The 20,046-nt window shown below is 44.2% G+C and overlaps 1 protein-coding gene across 1 annotated transcript; it reads left to right on the forward strand.

Annotated features, from left to right (window-relative positions):
- The first annotated feature begins 201 nt into the window (after window positions 1-201).
- On the forward strand, window positions 202-19,750 carry CD2 (CD2 molecule). The gene is made up of 5 exons (XM_054016436.1): window positions 202-640; window positions 4,323-4,625; window positions 9,489-9,749; window positions 14,157-14,276; window positions 17,815-19,750. Exons 1-5 carry the CDS (start codon window positions 580-582, stop codon window positions 18,021-18,023), a joined length of 954 nt encoding a protein of 317 aa, XP_053872411.1. The 5' UTR covers window positions 202-579; the 3' UTR covers window positions 18,024-19,750.
- Window positions 19,751-20,046: the final 296 nt, after the last annotated feature.

Below are 20,046 nucleotides of genomic sequence, written 5' to 3' on the forward strand. Positions count from 1 at the left end.
TTCAAATGTTTGTGTGAAGCTAATCTAAAGCTTTCAAAGGAGGTGTTTATGCTATCTACATAACACACCTCCTCTCAGCAGACCTCAGCTGCTACTTAAGCCTGTCAGCTAGTCCCTGAAGACCCTGGAGGGTGATCTTTCTTTCTCACCCAACAAGACCTCCCAAGGCAGGTTAAATGTGGCAGCAGGAGAATAGTAAGACTTCCCCACATCCCTTCTTCTGGGACATGGATGTAGAGGTCAAGGTCCTTAGCTGAACATCAAAGAAACATGTGGCTCAGGTTCTGTTCTCAAGTTGGGACAAAATTGGGGGGAAATTCTGATATTTGAGGCTTGCACTTTCCTAAATCCCTGCAAGTTGTTCCTCAACCCTGGGTAAAACAATGGTCCGAGAAGCAGTTCCACTCTGCTCGTGTGTGTGACCGAAATGCAAATGTTACGGTGAGCAAGAGGAGGAGGAGACAAGAGGTGCCAGGGCTGTGCTGACACACCAAAAGGCTGCTGATCAGAAGTAGAACTTCATCTCACTGGCCAGGAGCTCTCTTCGTGCTGGGACAGTTTGAAGATACGATTTTGAAAATGAACTTTAGGGGGATTTTTCTAGCCAAGTGCCTGGTGGTTTTATTCTCCTGTGTAAAAGGTGAGTTTGCACCAGCTTTTTGCTCTTTCAGGCTGGCTTTGCTTAAAATTGCACTTAAAGCATTTAAAACTGTGGTAGAGTAACACCCATTTCTTGTACCCAGACAAGGGTGATGGATATCTTAACGGGGTGCTGAATTAGGCCCATCTATGTCACAATGATAATTGACTCTGGGATCCAGTTCCAATAAGGCTATAATTTTCAAGGTGGATGGGACCTATAACTGCACTGTCCCAGGTTTCACCCAGTTATGAGAATTTGGGGTGGTCTTGTCCACACTGCACATTTTAAGCCTCTCCCCTGACTCAGTTATAGTTGAGGAGCAAGTTATTACCAGTATGTTTTAGATTATTCCTTTAATAGTGCTTTTAATATAGAAATGTGTAAGCAAAATTAAATGTGACTGATCCCATCCCTGCCACACATCTTCTACTTAAAGCTAAATAGTGAAGCTTGGGGCAAGATGGATGATCTGATAAAAATCCTTGGATCTTTCTTAAATATCATGGGCCACATTCTTCCCTGGTTTAACTCTACTAAAATCAGAGATGAATTTGGCTTCTTGTCTCTAGAAGAACGATCGCTATTGCCAGAGCAAGTGCAGTGCAAATAAATCATTTAAGAGCGTTACACAACCCTCTGAATGGTAGCGAGCCCTTATGAAGCTGCGAAGATCAGATATTTGAGGAACTGGCAATGGGACCTTTTAGGGTAAAATCCTGGCCCCGATCCTTGGCCATTGACCTTAATAGAGTCAGGATTTCACCCTAAAACTCTTAGAGTTTGATCCTGCAAAGTTGTCAGCACTCTGTCCCCAGTCCAGGCAGAGCTCTTAAATACATGCTTCACTTTCAGCATGCGAGTAGTCCCACTGACTTCAAAAGAACTATTCACGTGCTTAGATTGAAGCACATACTCAAATGCTTTGCTGTTGGGGGCAGAGTGCTCAGCTCCTTGTAGAATCGAGCCCCCATTGTTAAGCACATGGCCTCACTTTTCCCATTGGTAAAATGGAGATAATGGTATCTGCCTTACTTTGCAAAGTGCCGTAAGATCTCTTGGCTATTATTATTTTATTTAGCTTTCAGTCTGGGGAGGCCCATGACCTGAGCTTGCTATTAAAATATTTATAATACTTTGTAAACAGTTTTAGCTTCAAGTTAACAATCCTTTATCTGACACGTATTAATATAGGTAAGTGTCAGCATGGAGTTTTTCCTACTGCCCTCAATGAAGCTGTTGCATTTTTTTCGTAACCCTCTTCAAGAGCGACTTCACTGTGTAGACCCATTGCTCTTTTCTAGTAACGAACATTTTATTAAAGGGAAACAGAACTGTTGACAGTGCAAGTATTTTTTGCACAGGAATATTAACAGAAAGGGGGATAAATACAAATGATCATCTGGTAGGGTGGGGTCGGTCTAGGTTGTAAGTTACATTAGGTACATACATATTGTTATTATTTCTAGTTATAGCAATTATTTTTTAAAACTTTGATCTAAAAATTTAGTTGCAATTTTGGCTTATAGATTAGAACAAGTCGTAGTGGATTCAGTAACAAGAACCATTCATGAATGACTGGAATAAATCCAACAGTAGATCATTTATGATGGTTGTTTAATGTTTTCTATGTACAAGGACTAGATAAATAAGGAATATATTCTTGCTATGGACTTAAAACAGAGCCATTCAAGGAAATCAAGAGTCTATTTATTTAAAATGTTTGAAACTTTAAAAGTGAATACTTTTTTTCTCAGATGGGTAAAGTATTATCAGTGTAGCTCCTTTTAGTTCACCACACATGAATCATCCCATCCTCTTTGTGACGGCAATCTGAGCAGTTTGTAGCTAAACTCTGATCGCTCTGTCCTTTGCAGAGTATTTCAGTTGGCACTGTCAACAAATATTGTTTCATTGTCTATACAGAGGACTAAGTGTTGTTTGTTTGGGATGCTCAGACTTCTGTTCCAATGATTCGGGAGACCAAGCAAACTTTTAAAGACCTATCAGGATTGTCTGTCAAAATACTATTGAGCTTTCCTTCCTCAGGATTTTGATCAACTTTTCCCTCATCTACACATGCAAAATATAAATGATAGAATATGCAATGCAAATAATAATGAGTAGCAATAATTCTAAATATCTGGGAGTAATTCTGAGGAGTAGCAAGTATCTGAATTACATTTTTTTTCTTTGTCAAAAATGCTACAGGTTTTACAAAGGGCTTTGGTGCTCCTGTTAACACTTACTGGGCGAACGAATATTATTAAAATAGTTACACTTCCAAGAGTGAGTGATTTCAGAATGTTCCCTTAGAAATGTTGAATGCTTTTTAAGAAACTTGATAGCTCAATAATAGCTTCCCTTTGGGCTGGTGAATGCATTGCATGAAACTCTTCATCCTCTCACAGGCTCTAATGGGCCGTCTCTCTCTGATTTCTCGAATAATTATTTTGCTGCACAAGCATGAGTGTCTAATTTTTTTGATTTGACTCCAATATTACTATTACACAAAGCAGCAATTAGTTTTCAGTTTTCCTCGCTGTGATGTATTTTATTGTATCCTAGATCTAATGAAAATTTTATAATAAAGGATTATATATTATAATAAAAGATTTATAAACCTAGTTTCTCTCTATGGGGAAAAGAACTTACACTGTGTAAAAATAATTCAGCATAGCTCACCATGCCTACCAGTATAGCTTTATCCCATAGATTAGAGTGGAATTAATTTAGCAAATGGAAGATTGAAAGTTTTGCTGTTAATTAATTTATTTTATTCGAAACTTACAAGCATGTATTTAACCTGTCTGATAGTTTCAATATTATTTATCAACTTGCTTATGCGGTACGGACTAAGAATCTACACAAATGTTTGTGTGGAGTCAGCTTCTCATTTGAAGTCACCTTCAGGCAAAATCTGTGCTCTAAAAACCCAATCTGCTATTACTATTCAGAGGCTGTGATTTTTAGATTTAGATTTAGTTTGAGATAAATGGACATGAGATCTTGTGACAGAACATACCATGGGAAGATAAATGCTTCTTTATATGTAACAACATGAATAAGGCTAAACAGCCTTTACCTTTCTTAATAATACCAATATTTAGCCCTTATGTGACCGCTAACATCTTCAGGTGCTGAACAACCACTTGCAGTAGCACCCTTGTGAACTGGGTATTATCCGTTTTGCACAAAGGGAACTGAAGTCAAAGGTGACCTGAAAAGAGGGGAAAAACCTGCCTTTGGGCCTGTGTTTATCAGGTGATAGTACCTATGAAAGAGAGCTCTGGGAGGGAGGGAGGGAGTGTATCCTGTGGTCACAGCCATGCGGGAAGGAGGACCTCTGGGTCTTACTCCCACCTCTGTCACTCACTCACTGTGTGACCTCAGGCAAGTTGCTTACGCCAAGATTTTGAAAAGTGACTAATGATTTTCAGTGTTCAACTCAAGACACATCAAAGGAGGCTAATTTTTCAGAAATCGCTGAGGGTCTGAGATGAAAGCCGCTATATAAATGCCCACCCTTATCAATGAGGAGTGGTTTGGGAAATAAGGGAAAAGTGGGAGATTAACTTTGTGACCAAGTTATTTAATGCTGCAGTGTCTACTGTTAACTCTCATCCATAGATGCTTTGGACAGACACTAATTGGGCTGTATTGTTCTTCCTCTGTTTTGAAGGGTCTACAGACAAAGCCCCTAAAGTGTATGGTATTCGGAATGATTCTGTTTTCTTGAACATTCCTGGTTTCAAAGTGGAACAGCAACAGGAAGTATCATGGCTCAAAAATATATTACCTCTCACGAAAGGCAAAGGTTCTGTCGTGAAATATTACAAGGATAAGGAAAAGTATGAACAGTTCCCCAATGGAACCCTGAAAATAGACCACCTGGTGGAAGAGGACAGTGGAAATTACAAAGTGACCGTGTACAATGACTCGGGAAGTCTGCAAGTGGAGAACAACTTAATTCTGAGCGTTCAGGGTGAGTCACCTTCCATGTCCCTCCCACCATAGCTGGGTGAGCCCCCTTGTTCCCATTCTCTTCTTCTGCTGAATGGGTCTCCATTCCGTTTCCTTGTGGTCTCTAACTTTGCTGAGTGGGCTCCTTTTCATTGAAAGGTTAGCTCTTCTGCATCTATTCCCTTTCTCTGTTCCTGGGTGGGTTCCTCCTTTTCCTTTCTTTCCAGGTGAGTGTCCCTGTTCCCTTCTTTCCCTCTATTCCTGCTGCTTAGTCCCTCTGCTGTCTGATTTCTTCTCTCTCACATCAGCCATGAAATCTGTCGAGCAAACAAACCTGCACTGGTATCGATGAACAATGGAAGATGTTATCTCAGGTCACACTGAGCCTTTTCTTTTGCCACTCAAAATATCCAGAACCCCTAATGTTTATATATACATTTGGGAGGCTGGGGTCTAACTTGGGGGAAAAAATGGTGGTAGGACCCTTCCAAACTCCTCCCACAAATTAATAACCCACTTGAGACATCAAAATGAGATGCCATTCACGATGGATTGTGGAGATTTTTAAACGGTTTGCACACTCTGCTGGGCTCGGCTCCCCTAACTGGGGTTCAAATATACCCCTGGGCTCCGCTAGGCTCCTTAAGCTTGTGTTCTTCTCCATAAGGCACACATTTTGGAGCCTAAAAAGACAGCTCAGGAGAGTGCTGGTATGCGTGCTCCTGCCCGGTTCAAGCCCTGATTTCACAACAGACAGTGAAACCTTTCTTAAGCAGCCATTCAAGGAACTGGTACCTTTAGGTGGTTTGACCAGTGTGATGTGGAGCAGAACCGTGCTCGGTACATTTGGAATACTTAGGCAGTCTCCTAAAACAGGAGGCTGCTGAAAAAAGCCTGAGATCTTGCACAAATTTCTGTAACATGAAGATTTTCCTTCGACAGTACTTGGTTCTCATGACTTGCTTTTGAGCCTACCAGCTTGCTTGCATGTTTACATCCTGCATTAATGTTGAACTGCTGCATTTGAAGCCTGACAATTAGTAAATGATTCAGTAACTGGCCCCCTATTTATTTGTAATTAACTGGGTCTCCTGTTCACCTGTTCCATCCCTTATAAGCAGCGCTGGTTTGAATTTTTTTGTATTTAGAAATTCTGACAAAATTTTGAATTTAAAAAAAAAAGGGGAACTGTTTGGAATTTTGTTTGTTTATTGACCAATTATTACAGCTGATTGGAATTTTCTGAATGTCAAGATTTTGATGACATTTAAAATATTTTAAAGAAAAGAAACACGAGCTGAATTTTAAAAAATTATGACATTCATTCCTGATTTTCTACTAACTTGACTTATAAGCCGAAGGAAAAAAATACAGATATCTTTAATGTTTTAAAAGTTTTTCTTTATCGGGATAATTGCTATTTAGATGGAGGTGACCAGTGTCAACTCAGATATCTTTGACCGCATGAATGACAAACTCTCTGGTGGGGAGATCCACCCTCTCAAATTGTGTGTGGACACCTGCTGCCACTGCCCTAGCAAAGCCCTGAAGGGGTGACCACTCTCAAATCAACACCCCTCTGAGCTATTGTTACAGACTGCCTGCTGACTCAGGGATGCATCAGTATATCTGTTATACTGATGAAGTGGGTGCTAGCCCATGAAAGCTTATGCCCAAATAAAATTGTTAGTCTCTAATGTGCCACAAGGACTCCTCGTTGTTTTTGCTGATCCAGACTAACACGGCTGCTACTCTGAAACCTGTTATACTTGAGTCATGGTTTTTCAAGGTTTACAGGTTAAGGCATTGGATTGGGGTAGAATTTCTAGCTCAGCCACTGGCTTCCTGTGTGACCTTGGTCAAGTGACTTAATCTATCCTGTGCCTCAGTTTCCCAACTGTGAAATGGGGATGTAGCTCTTAGGAGTATTGGGAGGATAAAATCCATTAGTGATGTGAGGTGCAGTGATATGATGGCCATTAGGGTCAGATAGATAACATAATTATTTTTTAAAAGTAAAAGCTTAGTTTTTAGCATCATCGTGTGAATCTAGAAATCAGGACCCTAGGCATCTGTCCATAGTGTCTAGAATGTTTCAAGACTGGATGTCTTTCTGAAATACACCTCTACCCCAGTATAACGCTGTCCTTGGGAGCCAAAAAATCTTACCGCGTTATAGGTGAAAATGCATTATATTGAACTTGCTTTGATCCACCGGAGTGCACAGCCCCGCGCCCCCGGAGCACTGCTTTATCGCGTTCTATCCGAATTCGTGTTATATCAGGTTGCGTTATATCGAGGTAGCGGTGTATGTGCTCGCTCAAACAGAATTTATGGGCTTGATGCAGAAATTACTGGGTGAAATTCTATTTATACAGGAGGTCAGACTAGATGATCACTATGGTCCCTTTTGGCCCTAAAATCGATGAATAGTGTTTATCCAGCCCTGAGCAATTGCTTCAGTGTTAGCAGGACCAGGGCCATACTTTGCACATACACTGTATTCAATAGATGGATTACAGCGTTTGCTCAATAGTTGAAGTGAAGTACTCTGAAAAATGACTGAGTGTAAACTAGCACTGAGGGTTTCCAGGCTTTTTGCAATGACTGATTTGCTCAGTGTAAAAGTAAAAAGTTGCTTCTCTTGCTCTTCCCCCCCCCCCCCCCCCGCCCCCGCAACTGATGTGCCTGAAACGTCAACCTGGACTCAGAGTCAGGGTGGGCTCTTTCTGGCTCATGTACCATTGCCAGTAATAGAGATTCCTCAAGGGGAGCTCCATTACCAATTCACTGTGCATAATAGGAAACCGAAACCAGCTTATTCATAGCTTCATTGCCTCTGTAGTACTAAGACGATGTCTAGTCTAGTCTATGTTCTTCTACTGTAGTCATCACTGCTGTATCTGAACACGTTCCAGCAGTGCGTTAAGCAATGTGGCGAAGACCTGGGCTATACATTTATACCATCATAGCTATGGCAGACAGGGATGTATTTTTATTATTATTATTATTATTATTTTTACTGACCTAGCTTTTCCAGTCTTTCTGGTGCCCAACGCTGAATGCAAAGTTGCAGATGCAGTCATGCCAGAGCTGCATAGAAGGAGACTATTGCCTCTTTGCTCTATGACGTAAAGCCTTCGTGTAAGTCCTCCCTGCACAGCATAGCTTCTCTCCCATAGTAACTGCAATGTGTGTTTGCTTACATTGGACTGATGGCCTCCTGTATGGAAGAGAGGAAATACTGTGGTCTCCCTACAGGCCAACCAACCACCTTGGTGTCTGAGAACCTGCGTAGTATCTGAGGTATTTGTGGGTGGAGATAGAACAGCAGTTGATGATTTGCTCTCCTTGGCTCTTCCCCTTGCTCTGAGCTCAGTTTTCCACACACAGATCTAGGCGGGAAATGTTACATCTTTGAGCAAGGTAATATAGATACAGCTCTGGGTCCTCTCCCTGGTTGCTAATGAGCAGCCATTTCAGCTAGTGCCAACTGTGCTCCGGAAACAGAGAGGGAGGTGGTTAGTGGAGCCTGCAAGTTGACTCCAGGTTCTGTATGGATGGAATAGAGTTCCTGTGTCCATGGACCCCTGAGAGCAGAGTCGTTGGGAGGGTTTGCAGTCTCCCAAGTCTGCAGGATCCCCTAACTCCTCCTACCAGATGGGATGATGCAACAAAAATTTTGCAGGGGGAAACTGGTAGTTTGCTCCTCCCTTCGGCCATGCCTGAGGGGGTTCTCCATGAACTAGAGCAGTGATCTTCAGACCTCAGTGGTTCAGGAGCCAAATTAGTGATCAACATTACCCAAAAGAGCCACAGTAGTGTGAATTCCTTATTTCATTTACTATAGTACTGTTCATATTCAAACAGTATGATGGGAAATATTTAGTGTGTGTGTGTTTGTGTATATATAATATAATATGTAGTATTCTCACAGCAAATAAGGTAGTGCAAGCTGATAACTAAATTAGTTAATAACACAGTAAAAGCATCCTGATTGGTTAATAACTTAGATTTGAAATCAGTGTTTTAATATCATGTGCTGCAAAGAGCCGCAGGAGACGCATTAAAGAGCCATTTGTAGCTCCTGAGCTGCAGTCCACTGAGGCTCTGTCTATACTGGCACTTAATTAATGTCGTTAAAACTGTTGTGGCTCAAGGGTGTGAACACCCCCCACTCCTCCAATGGCAAACGTTTTAACAACAAAAAGCCCTGGTGTGGACAGCGCTTCGTCAGCTGGAGCTGCTCTCCCAGCACTGAAGCTACCACCCCTCATTGGGGGTGGTTTTATTTTGTCGCCTGGAGAGCAGCTACACAGCGCACCGTACAACAGCACGACGGCAGCAGCCGCCGTTGTAAGGTGCGCAGTGTAGACATAGCCTGAGCTAGAGTGATCTGGCCCACTGTGTTTCAAAACCGCATAGGAGAAGGGACTGGGATCCTCTCTCTGTAAATAAACAATGAAATGTTATCTCAAGAAAAAACACTCTACAGATCTGCAGGGAGGGAACAGCGAGGAACGTGACAATGAGTCATAAAGGTGTTAAACTTTTTATAAAAAAACAAATATGCAGACCAGTGTTCAGATGGCCTTTTCTTTGTTTTTGCCACATCCCATCCCCCCTCAGGTCTAATTTGCTGTTCGCTCTCCCCTTTATTTTTTCAGGCATTGCTACTTTCCCACTTTCTCTCTCACTGAATATCTGTGTTTCAGATTAATTTGTCCCACATCCTTTCACAGGATCATTTTGTTATGTTCTGCCCATGCCTCTAAAATCCCTCCAGGTTCCTTTGTATCATTCTGTGGATCTTGCCTGTTCTAACAATGAACTTTTTAAAATTAGAAATCTTCACAGACTGATTGCCTCTTCTATTCTCTTTCAGAAATGGTCACTAAACCAGAAATCAAATGGACGTGTTCACAAAAGTCCATAACGGTGACATGTGAGGTGAAACAGAAGAACAAACCTGCTTTACGTTTGCTTGAAAATAACAAGACACTCTTTGAAAGACAGCCAACAGATGCAAATGGCATATGGAAGATTGAATATCAACACAAGGCCAAAAGCCGTACTGCAAAGTTCCAATGTGAAGTTAAAAATGACGTTAGCATGAAAACTACTGATCAGGAAATCAAATGTTCAGGTACAAAGTCTATATTGCAAAAAGGTTACCTAATCACAGCCCACAAAGAGTTACACATGTGCAGCTGTCTCCAGGGGGCTGATTCTAAAACCAGTGTCAGCCCAATAAAATAACTGAGGGAATAGACATGCAGTAGGTTTTAGGCAGCGCTACACAGCAGGAAGCAAAAAACAAAACCCTTTTTTCCCCCCAGCTGTTCTTCTTCATTATTTCTACAGCACCAACAGTATCCATTGCACTGCATAGATCATTACAACGTCAGGGGTCATTTTAGTTGGGTAGAATAAAATTACCCAAGTTGAAAATTGGTCAGGATGTCCATTAACACCCTACATTTCCCAAGAATGGGCCTGATTCTCCTCTCTCTTAATCCAGATTTACATAGTACACCTATGTGGCTTCATTGACTTCAATGGAATTGCTCTGGATTTACACCAGTGTAAGGCTGTGTCTACACTACAGGTGGTACAGTGGCATAGCTGTAGCGCTGCAGCTGTGCCACTGTAGTGCAATGGTGTAGATGTTTCCTACAGTGACAGACGAGTTTTTCCATCACTATATTTAATCCACCTCTCTGAGAGGCAGTAGTGAGGTTGACAAAAGAATTCTTCCATCGACCTAGACGTGTCTACACTGGAGGTTAGGCTGACTTAACTACAGTGCTCAAGTCACAAAACTTTTCATGACCCCGAGCAACATATTTAGGTCAATCTCGTTTTTAAAAAGTTAGGTTGCCCCAGCTACGTCACTCAGAGGATTTAACCCCCACTGTAGACAGCGCTAGGTTGACGGAAGAATTCTTCCATCGACCTAGCAACCCATACCAATGGGAAAACCTTTCCCTTCAGCATAGGTAGTGCCCACGCTGAAACGCTACTGCGGTGGTGGAGCTCTGCCGCTGTAGCGTTTCAAGTGTAGACACGCCCCAAGTGACAGGAGAATTAGATGCAAGGAAGTCTTGATCTTTTCCACCCTTTGTATCTAAGAAGTCAGTGATGCCACATTGGCGGATGGATTCTTTTGATTAAAAACCTGGATGTCATGATTGTGCTATTTAACATGTGCATATAAAGCATGGGCTTCCATTGCAGTGAGCTTTTGGGAAATTAGCTGTGAAACTTTTAGGAGTTGATCAGCTTAAATGAACAATCAAGTAGGCTAGGCCTCAGGTGTAGATTTTCTTAAAGGAAAAAGGTTTTATAAAATTTGCTATTCATAGAAATGTTTTCATGAAACTTTAGAGGGGGAAGAAGTCACTGGAAATTTTGTTTGTTTCTTTGTTTGAATTGAAACAGTGTCCTGCAGTGTTGGGGAGGCAAGCCCAGCAGCGCTAGGCTAGTGTGCAGTCAGTGAAACACCCCTGAAACTGACCAGTCTTTTCTTTAATTGTCCAACTTGGGTGAAATGCAAGAAGTCAACGAATGAAAAATTAATCAGATCTCCAAAATCCTTTCACTTTTAATAATCTACAGCGTCAATAGAAAAATTGTTTAAAAACTAAATTTTATTACCTATGTGTTATTTTTAGTCTTTTAAAAGTAATATCTGAACAGCTTTGGTGGCTTCCCATCTGCGGTGAAGTCCTGTGGCCTGTGTTATTCAGGAAGTCAGACTAGATGATCACAATGGTCCCTGCTGGCTTTATAGTGTAGGAATCTCCATTTATGCAATTAACACTCACATGTTCCCTTTGACCTATTAATCTGGGCATCTGGCACCTTCAGACACCAAGCAGTTTAACAGTAACATAAGTAAAATTGACAATCAGGTGGTAGAAACCTACATACTTATTACAACAGGAACAGTGCTGCAGGCTTTACCCCCATAGTTTTACCAGCAGCAGAACTGGGCATTTACAGCTATTACAAAAGAATCATATAATCTAAATGAGAGATCCCAAAGGTTAAATCTATTATTAGATTAGATACTATTTAATATCCGTTGCCCAGTGACTCTGCACGACATGCTGTATAGTACACGGTTGAAGATATGGAGTCAAATTCTCTACAGAATTAACTCCTTTGGCTTCAATGAAGTTACCCAAGCAGAGAATTTGGCCCATTGACCCTACCCCAGTGAGTTTATAATCTAGATCAGTGGTCCCAAACTTTTCAGGGTCACGCCCCCCTTTACCCCAGACGCTGCAGTGAGAAGTGCCACTGAAAACCTGCAAATAAATAAAACCAGTCAGCTTTCAAAGGGCGTGAGGAAAGGATCCTACAGTGTGGGGCTCACTGCAGTGAAAGGGTGATTGATTGTCTGCCCCCTTCAGACCAGTGGCAGGGCCATGGCTCACCCACTTAGCACCAGGCCCAGCCCGATCTGAGCCTGAGAGGTGGCAGCTCTGCCAGTGCCTGGAGCGACGGAAGCGGCAAGAGGCCCTGCCACTGTAGAGCAGAGGCTAGTGAAAGTGGGAGAGAGGTGCTCCAATCACCTGCAGGAGAAGGGGAGGCTGCTCCCAGGCACTTATGGGATAAAGGGCAGGAGGTGGCTTCTCCCCAGCTGCAGTGGGCTCACTCTGGGATGGCCCCGGCAGACAGCGCTGGGCTGTTACTGAACCGGGGTGGAGTGTTGCTGTCAGCAGGAACTGGGGCGGGGGTGCTGCCACAGCGGGTCCAGGCTCATCCACCTTCCTGGAGAGCAGAAGCTGAACGGTGGCGGGGAGGCATGTGTGAGATGTGGCATGGAACTGTCGTGTCGGTGCAAGACTCACTGCTCTGGTGCATGTTCTCCCAGCAGCAGTTGAGCCAGCTGCCCAGGACAGCCAAGGCGGCTTCTTCCGCAACTGCAGTGGTTTCCTCTTCCGCTACATCCTGCCTAAATGTAGGACCTGATGCTGCCCCAGCACTTGCCTGAGTGCAGCCACCTGCAGTGGGAGGCCAAGTCCTTCCAGCTGCCCGAGATGGCATGCCCTCTGGCACAGAGCCGGAGGCAACTGCCCGGAGATGTGCCCTGCACCGCAATGGCTCCCTCTGCACTGACCAGCCCCTGCCCCTGCTCAGTGATCTGAGGGTGGGGGCACTGCCTCAGCCCCATCCCCCACCTCCAGCGACATACACAAAAACCTGTCCTGCCTCCTTATGCAGGAGTAGGGAAGTTCTGTCTCCAAGTCCCCAGACTTGCCCCAGGGACAGGTCATTGACAGGTCATTGACCGTCCACCATAAGCTGGGGCACATCCAATTTCACTCCTAGCTGTACCACCACTTTAGACAGCGTCGTGGCAGCCTGAAACAGCGAGAGGAGTATGAGTGCAGATATAAGAATCAAGAAGCAGTTCTCAAACATAGCCAGGGATAAGCCTGTTAAATTGATAAGCAAGCATGGGGTGGGTGATCCAAAGATGGAGTCACCACAAGGCAGTGTAGAGTTGCTGTTTCTTACTGTCACATTCATTTGTGTATATTAAATACTTGGAGCTTATTGCATGAAGTTCATTCTCTCATCACTCAGGGCCAGTCCTCACTGGGTGTAAATTGACAATAATAATAATAATAATAATAATTAATGCTTAGCACCAGGGCCGTCCCTAGCTACTCTGGGGCCCTACGCAGCCCCTTCTCCCATGGGGGGAGAGGGGTAAGGGGCCCCAGGCCTCTGCAGGGGTGGGGTGGGGGCTGGTCCCAGCCTCCGTGGGAGGGGTTGACTGGGGGGGGTAGGGGGAACCACCCCCCAGCACTCACCGGTGGCACGGCTGGTTAGTTTTTCTGTTTCTTCACTATTGTTAATTATTGTGTAGCACTTGTTTTGAGTTTCCGCCACGGCTAGAAGAGCAAGCTCTGAAATACCACAAGACAAGCTGTTCTCACAGTATTTCCGGCTCCTGAAAAAGTTTGTGTTTTTTGTCAGACTCTGAGCCCTACTTTTGCCCAGTCAAAGCATTCTGAAAGTCCTTAAAAGGCCAGAAGGGCACTCAGATCTTTGTGTGTCAATCTAGAACAAGACTTTTGAGGTTTGACACCTATTGTTTCTTAAGTAAAACTCCTTGGCACTCCTGTGAATTCTGCCTCAAACTTTCCCGAGAACTCCCATCAAACAAAGCACATCATACACACATTTCATAACTCTGTTTCATGAAAAAATTCTCCTTCCCACCAAGTTTTCTGTGACCATAAGCTAGTGGTTTAACTTTGTTTGTGCCTCAATTTCCCCCTTTGTAAAATGGGGATGATAATAATACTTAACATTATCTCAGAGGGGTGTTATGAGTCTTAATTTATTGTTTGTGAAAATGCTTTGAGATGCTGGGACAAAAGATGCTATATAACTACAAGGTTTTCATATCATCATCGTTATCTATGTCCTAAGCTTCACATGTGTACATCCTCCAGATCACTGGGACCAAATTCCAGACTTTGGAGTTTTATTCTCTCCCTGTGACATCTCCTCCTTCTTCTCTCTGACCTAGGGCCGCTGGACATTATTCTCATCGGGAGCATTGCAGGAGGTGCAGTTGTCTTTGTCATCTTTTTGGCTCTGCTGATTTACTGTATCAGGAAGAAGAGAGCAGAAAGATATGAAGAAGAGGGTAAGCACTTGAAACTTTCATGTTGCTGTATGACCACTTAAAATCTCCTAGTTCTTTCCACAAACTGCTCAGAGATAGTGAGAGAGAAAAAACTGAGTTTTGTCACACTGCAATTCTACACTTCAATTGCCAGTTTTAATCTTGGTTTCTGATGGTGGTTTTTAACAAGACAGTGCTATTTTCAAGGGCTATTATTTACCAGTGAGGGGAGGACAGACCGTCCAAAAGCTTGTCTCAGAGAAGCATCCATGATTATTTGAACATCCTTCATCTAGAGATAAGCTTGAGAATCTCACCAACACACTTTCTCATTAACTTCTATGTACGTAAAGGCAATCAACACCACTAATTGCATTTGAAATGTAGGTATGCCTAGAGAGTGATTTGGGGTGCCTCCATTTTTTTGGCTATACAACCTGAGTCACTGTAAGGAGACCAGATTTTCAGAAAGTACAGAGCATAAGAGAGCGGTTTTGTTGTTATTTATTCATCCTCTAAAAATCAGGCCCCATTAAAGTGTCTCAACTTGGACACCTGAACATAGAGGTATGTAAAAATCACTGGTCATTTTTGAAAATTTAGACTGAGTTTTAGTTTTGGTGGTCACAGAAAAAGAAGAAAAGGTATGTAATGAGAGAAATTGAATTCAAGAATATAACAGAAATATTGGCTATAAATAATTAACAATGAAATCATCATTACAGGTAAATCACATCATTAGGGTGAACAGGGTTTAACTAGGTCGTACATGCTCATGAGATGTTTTCATGGTGTGATTGGCTTGACCAGCAACAGGGAGGACCATAAATCTCCCAATAGCCTTTCCTTGGAATATATACAGTCTGACTTTGCAGACCTGAGAGGTTTGGACAGTTCCACAACTGAACTTTTGGTTGCTCATCTGAACCAAACCCAAACTCCAGCCCTGTTACACTTGTCTTCACTAGAAAACTAAGACATGTTAGAACATGACCTTGAGGAGTCATGAACATTAAGAACGGCCATACTGGGTCAGACCAATGGTCCATCTAGCCAAATATCCTGTCTTCCGACCGTGGCCAATGCCAGGTGCCCCAGAGAGGATGAACAGAATAGGCAATCATCAAGTGATCAAGGCAATCATCAGAGTCAAACTAATCTGATAGCTTTCTTTGATAGGATAACGAGCCTTGTGGATAAGGGTGGATGTGGTATACCTAGACTTTAGTAAGGCATTTGATACAGTCTCACATGATATTCTTATTGATAAACTAGGCAAATACAATTTAGATGGGGCTACTATAAGGTGGGTGCATAACTGGCTGGATAACCGTACTCCGAGAGTTGTTATTAATGGTTCCCAATCCTGCTGGAAAGGCATAACGAGTGGGGTACCGCAGGGGTCTGTTTTGGGACCAGCTCTGTTCAATATCTTCATCAACGACTTAGATATTGGCATAGAAAGTACGCTTATTAAGTTTGCGGATGATACCAAACTGGGAGGGATTGCAACTGCTTTGGAGGCCAGGGTCATAATTCAAAATGATCTGGACAAATTGGAGAAATGGTCTGAGTTAAACAGGATGAAGTTTAACAATGACAAATGCAAAGTGCTCCACTTAGGAAGGAAAAATCAATTTCACACATACAGAATAGGAAGAGACTGTCTAGGAAGGAGTACGGCAGAAAGGGATCTAGGGGTTATAGTGGACCACAAGCTAAATATGAGTCAACAGTGTGATGCTGTTGCAAAAAAAGCAAACATGATTCTGGGATGTATTAACAGGTGTGTTGTGAGCAAGACACGAGAAGTCATTCTTCCGCTCTACTCTGCTCTGGTTAGGCCTCAGCTGGAGTATTGTGTCCAGTTCTGGGCACCGCATTTTAAAAAAGATGTGGAGAAATTGGAAAGGGTCCAGAGAAGAGCAACAAGAATGATTAAAGATCTTGAGAACATGACCTATGAAGAAAGGGTGAAAGAATTGGGTTTGTTTAGTTTGGAAAAGAGAAGACTGAGAGGGGACATGATAGCAGTTTTCAGGTATTTAAAAGGGTGTCATAAGGAGGAGGGAGAAAACCTGTTCATCTTAGCCTCTAAGGATAGAACAAGAAGCAATGGGTTTAAACTGCAGCAAGGGAGGTCTAGGTTGGACATTAGGAAAAAGTTCCTAACTGTCAGGGTGGTTAAACACTGGAACAAATTGCCTAGGGAGGTTGTGGAATCTCCGTCTCTGGAGATATTTAAGAGTAGGTTAGATAAATGTCTATCAGGGATGGTCTAGACAGTATTTGGTCCTACCATGCGGGCAGGGGACTGGACTCTATGACCTCTCGAGGTCCCTTCCAGTCCTAGAATCTATAAGTGATCCATCCCCTGTTGCTCACTTCCAGCTTCTGGCAAACAGTTTGTTTTAGTTACCATATTTCATTAACTTTGTGCCCTAGCAGTTAGTGTAGACAGGGACTGTTGTGTTTAACATCTTGCCAGCTGGTCATGGGTAACCTTACTGGAACCAAAGATTTACCTATGATCCATTGACACAATGTTAAAATTGGCTTGTCCCTGTCCTCACTGAGTGTTAAGGTGCATTTAACTCTGTGTTAGTTACCATCAAGGTAACTAGGTCCTTTGGAATGGTTCAACAGAAGTTTAGGATCAGTTCAGTCTCTGAGCCAGTGGGTCACTCAGTCCCTAAATCAAATCATACATGGTCACTGGCCTTTCAGAAATGGTAATAGTGGATAAAGTCTACTTCATCTATGTGAAGTACATTTAATATGGTTAAAAGGTACAAGATTGATTGCCCTTGTGTGTGGAGTCCTCTATCTACCTGCAGAACAGTTACAGCACAGACAGAGGCAGGGCAAACTTTTTTTACACTGCCCCCTACTGATGTGTCTCAGCCCTGTATTCAATGGATCACCTCCAAAGATGAAAGAGGAGTTCAGTCTCCTTGGCATATTTCCTCCTGGCTGGTAAGCTGTTGTAGCTGCCCAGCAGAGCAGGCTCCCTGAGATAGGCGGGGATGGAACTGACTGAAATACCCTATGAGCACCGTGACCCCTACCAGCCAACAGACGGGCCATGGGGTAGTCTGGGAGTAGATGGCAAATCCAGGTTTTATTATTTCATTGAAATAAACAGGGTCCCCAACGCCAGACCACTTAAACTATGCAAGCATTTGACTGTTTGCCAGTGTCCGAGTCTCTCTTTCCCTAGGTAGTAGCTGTTCACCATAAATAACAATGCCACATTCCTTTTTGACTAATTTTTTCTTATTGCCATTCTGTTTATTTCCAAAATCTCCAGATAACTAAAAGACACTAGCTTCTGCGTGATACCTCTGCTAATACTGACCCCCAGCGCAGTGAAAACCTTGGACCCCATTAGAGGAATAGGGCCTAGGAAAGATCTCAGCAGCTTCTTTAACTAAGAGAGGCACAGGCTGCCCTGCAGACTCCTTCTGTAACCAGCCAGGATTATCTTCTGTTTGTTTGTATTGGTGACATGACTCATGCTGAGTCATAAACTAATTACTTGGCGGTTTTGTAATTGCAGATGAAGAGACACCGATGCAAATTCGACAATTGAGCGACGAATCGAAATATCGGGAGCTTCCTAAAACTCCAGTTCACGCTCCCCAGAAGCAGCCACGCCAGCAGCAGAGACCCCCTCCACAGTCTCAAACTCAGTACCAGGCAGGGCCTCCCCGGCCCAGGCCACGCACTCAGCAGAAATCTCCAAGCCACATGAAAGAGAGACCTTAAGCATCTGTCCTGGAGGAACAGAACCTGTCTCACTACTTGCTCTGGTGGGACTAGCCACAAAAATAACCTTGCAAATAGCCAGCAATCCCCCAGATTGGCCGCTTTTGTTGCGGAAGATCACTGTCTATACTGAATGGCTGATGAAAAGGCGTTCCACGATGGAGACTTGAGGTGATCACAGGTCACTACCTTGGCCATTTTCTTCAAGTGACTCCATGCTAATGTGGGACATTTAGTCCTGAAATCTGCTTCCTTTTTGTTTCATTTGGTTGTACCTCTCCTTGCCAACTTCTGGTCTAATTTATTTTTTGGGGGGGGAGAGGGGACGGGGGGGAGGACGGGCCTAAGACTCTATTGAGATGACTTTCATCACGTGTATCTCTTTCTCCCTTTACCTGCGCTCCCATCCAAACACCCCTCTAGCTGTTGCAGCCAGTCATTTGATCACACGGAGAGGAAAATAGTTGTGTTAATTGTAATGAAGGCCTGACATATTGGAGTGCTGGCAAGAAACTGCAACTTTATTTCTTGGCTACAGTGACATGCCCTGGTTCAGGGTTCCCAAGGCAGATGTACTTGTCACGTGACAGGAGCCAGTATCCATTGGTGTGTGAGATTCCTGCACAGTAATACGTACTACCAACCAAAACCAAGTAGTCTAATTAATAACTACTTTCTCTGAACCTTGTTGGCTCTCTCATCCCATGGCCACTTTGTGCTCTCAAAAGAGGCCCAGCTGTGGTGGCCAGCGCAGCTATTACAGTTGGTGTGCCACCTGGAGCCAGTCACGTGTACCAGAGAGGAGGAATTCACCCTCTTGCTTTTTCTATGATACTACTTGCTTCCAGGAAAGTCTGGAAATGCTGCAGTGCTGTCTTCTGCTCCTCTCCCACGGAGGGATTTAGGAGGCCTCGTTTGCTCCATTTCTGTGAAGGACTTGGTTTAGGGCAACACCACGTAATCCATCTGACACCTGCATCAGCATTCTGAAAGCAAATAGCCTTGTATTGACACAGGCCAGGGGACCCAGCGGTTCCAGTAATTCTTTCTTTGACAAAGGAGGACATGCTCGGCTGGTCTGCAGTCAGCACCACATGTCTCTGGGACACTGGGTGTAGTGCAGGGGTTCTCAAACTGGGGGTCGGGACCCCTTAGAGGGTCGCAAGGTTATTACATGGGGGATAATGAGCTGTCAGCCTTCACCCCAAACACCACTTTGCCTCCAGCATTTATAACGGTGTTACATTAAAAACACATTTTTATATATTTATAAGGGGGGGGGGGGGTTGCACTCAGAGGCTTGCTATGTGAAAGGGGTCACCAGTACAAAAGTTTGAGAACCCCTGGTGTACTAGGAAAGACATTCTTGCTTATTCATAGGCAACATATGGGGGGGCATGCAGGGGCAAGTGCCCCGCCACCCACCCCACAGATTTCTGCTTGGACTGCAGGGAGGAGGGAGAGAGGCTTTGTCCTTCTCCTGATGGGCCTGCCGCCCCGGCATGCTCTGCCTCTGTCCCTGGCAGCCGGGACTGGGTGGGGAGGGAAGGGGAGGAGACCAGTCACTTCTCACACCGACTGCTCCGGGTCACTGCTCTGTGCAGCACAGCCACTGCCGGAGAGAGAGAGCCTGGCTGGGGAGGTGGTGGTGGCAGCCTATTCCCCACCTGGGCCCAGCAGACAGGGACAGGGGCCAAGCGAGACAGAGTTCCCTCCTTCCCCCCCCCCCCCCCGGCCCGGGGCACATTTCCGGCTTGCTCGGCCCCTGTCCACGGTAGCCAGGCCCAGGCGGGGAGCGAGCTGCTGCCGCGGTCACCTCTCCAGCCGGGCTCTCTCTCCGGCAGCTGCCCTGCCACACAGAACAGCGACCCGCAAAGTGGCTCTGTCCCGCTCCCCAGGGAGAGTGGCCAAATGTGCCATGGGGAGGTGCAGCAGGAGAAGGGCAGAGCCCACCCACTCCCAGCTAACTGTGGTGGGGAAGGGAGAGCATGGCGACTGCAGGCTGGGCGCAGGGCCGGGGGGT

This window comes from Malaclemys terrapin, chromosome 1, assembly GCF_027887155.1.
Source record: "Malaclemys terrapin pileata isolate rMalTer1 chromosome 1, rMalTer1.hap1, whole genome shotgun sequence".
NCBI lineage: Eukaryota > Metazoa > Chordata > Testudines > Emydidae > Malaclemys > Malaclemys terrapin.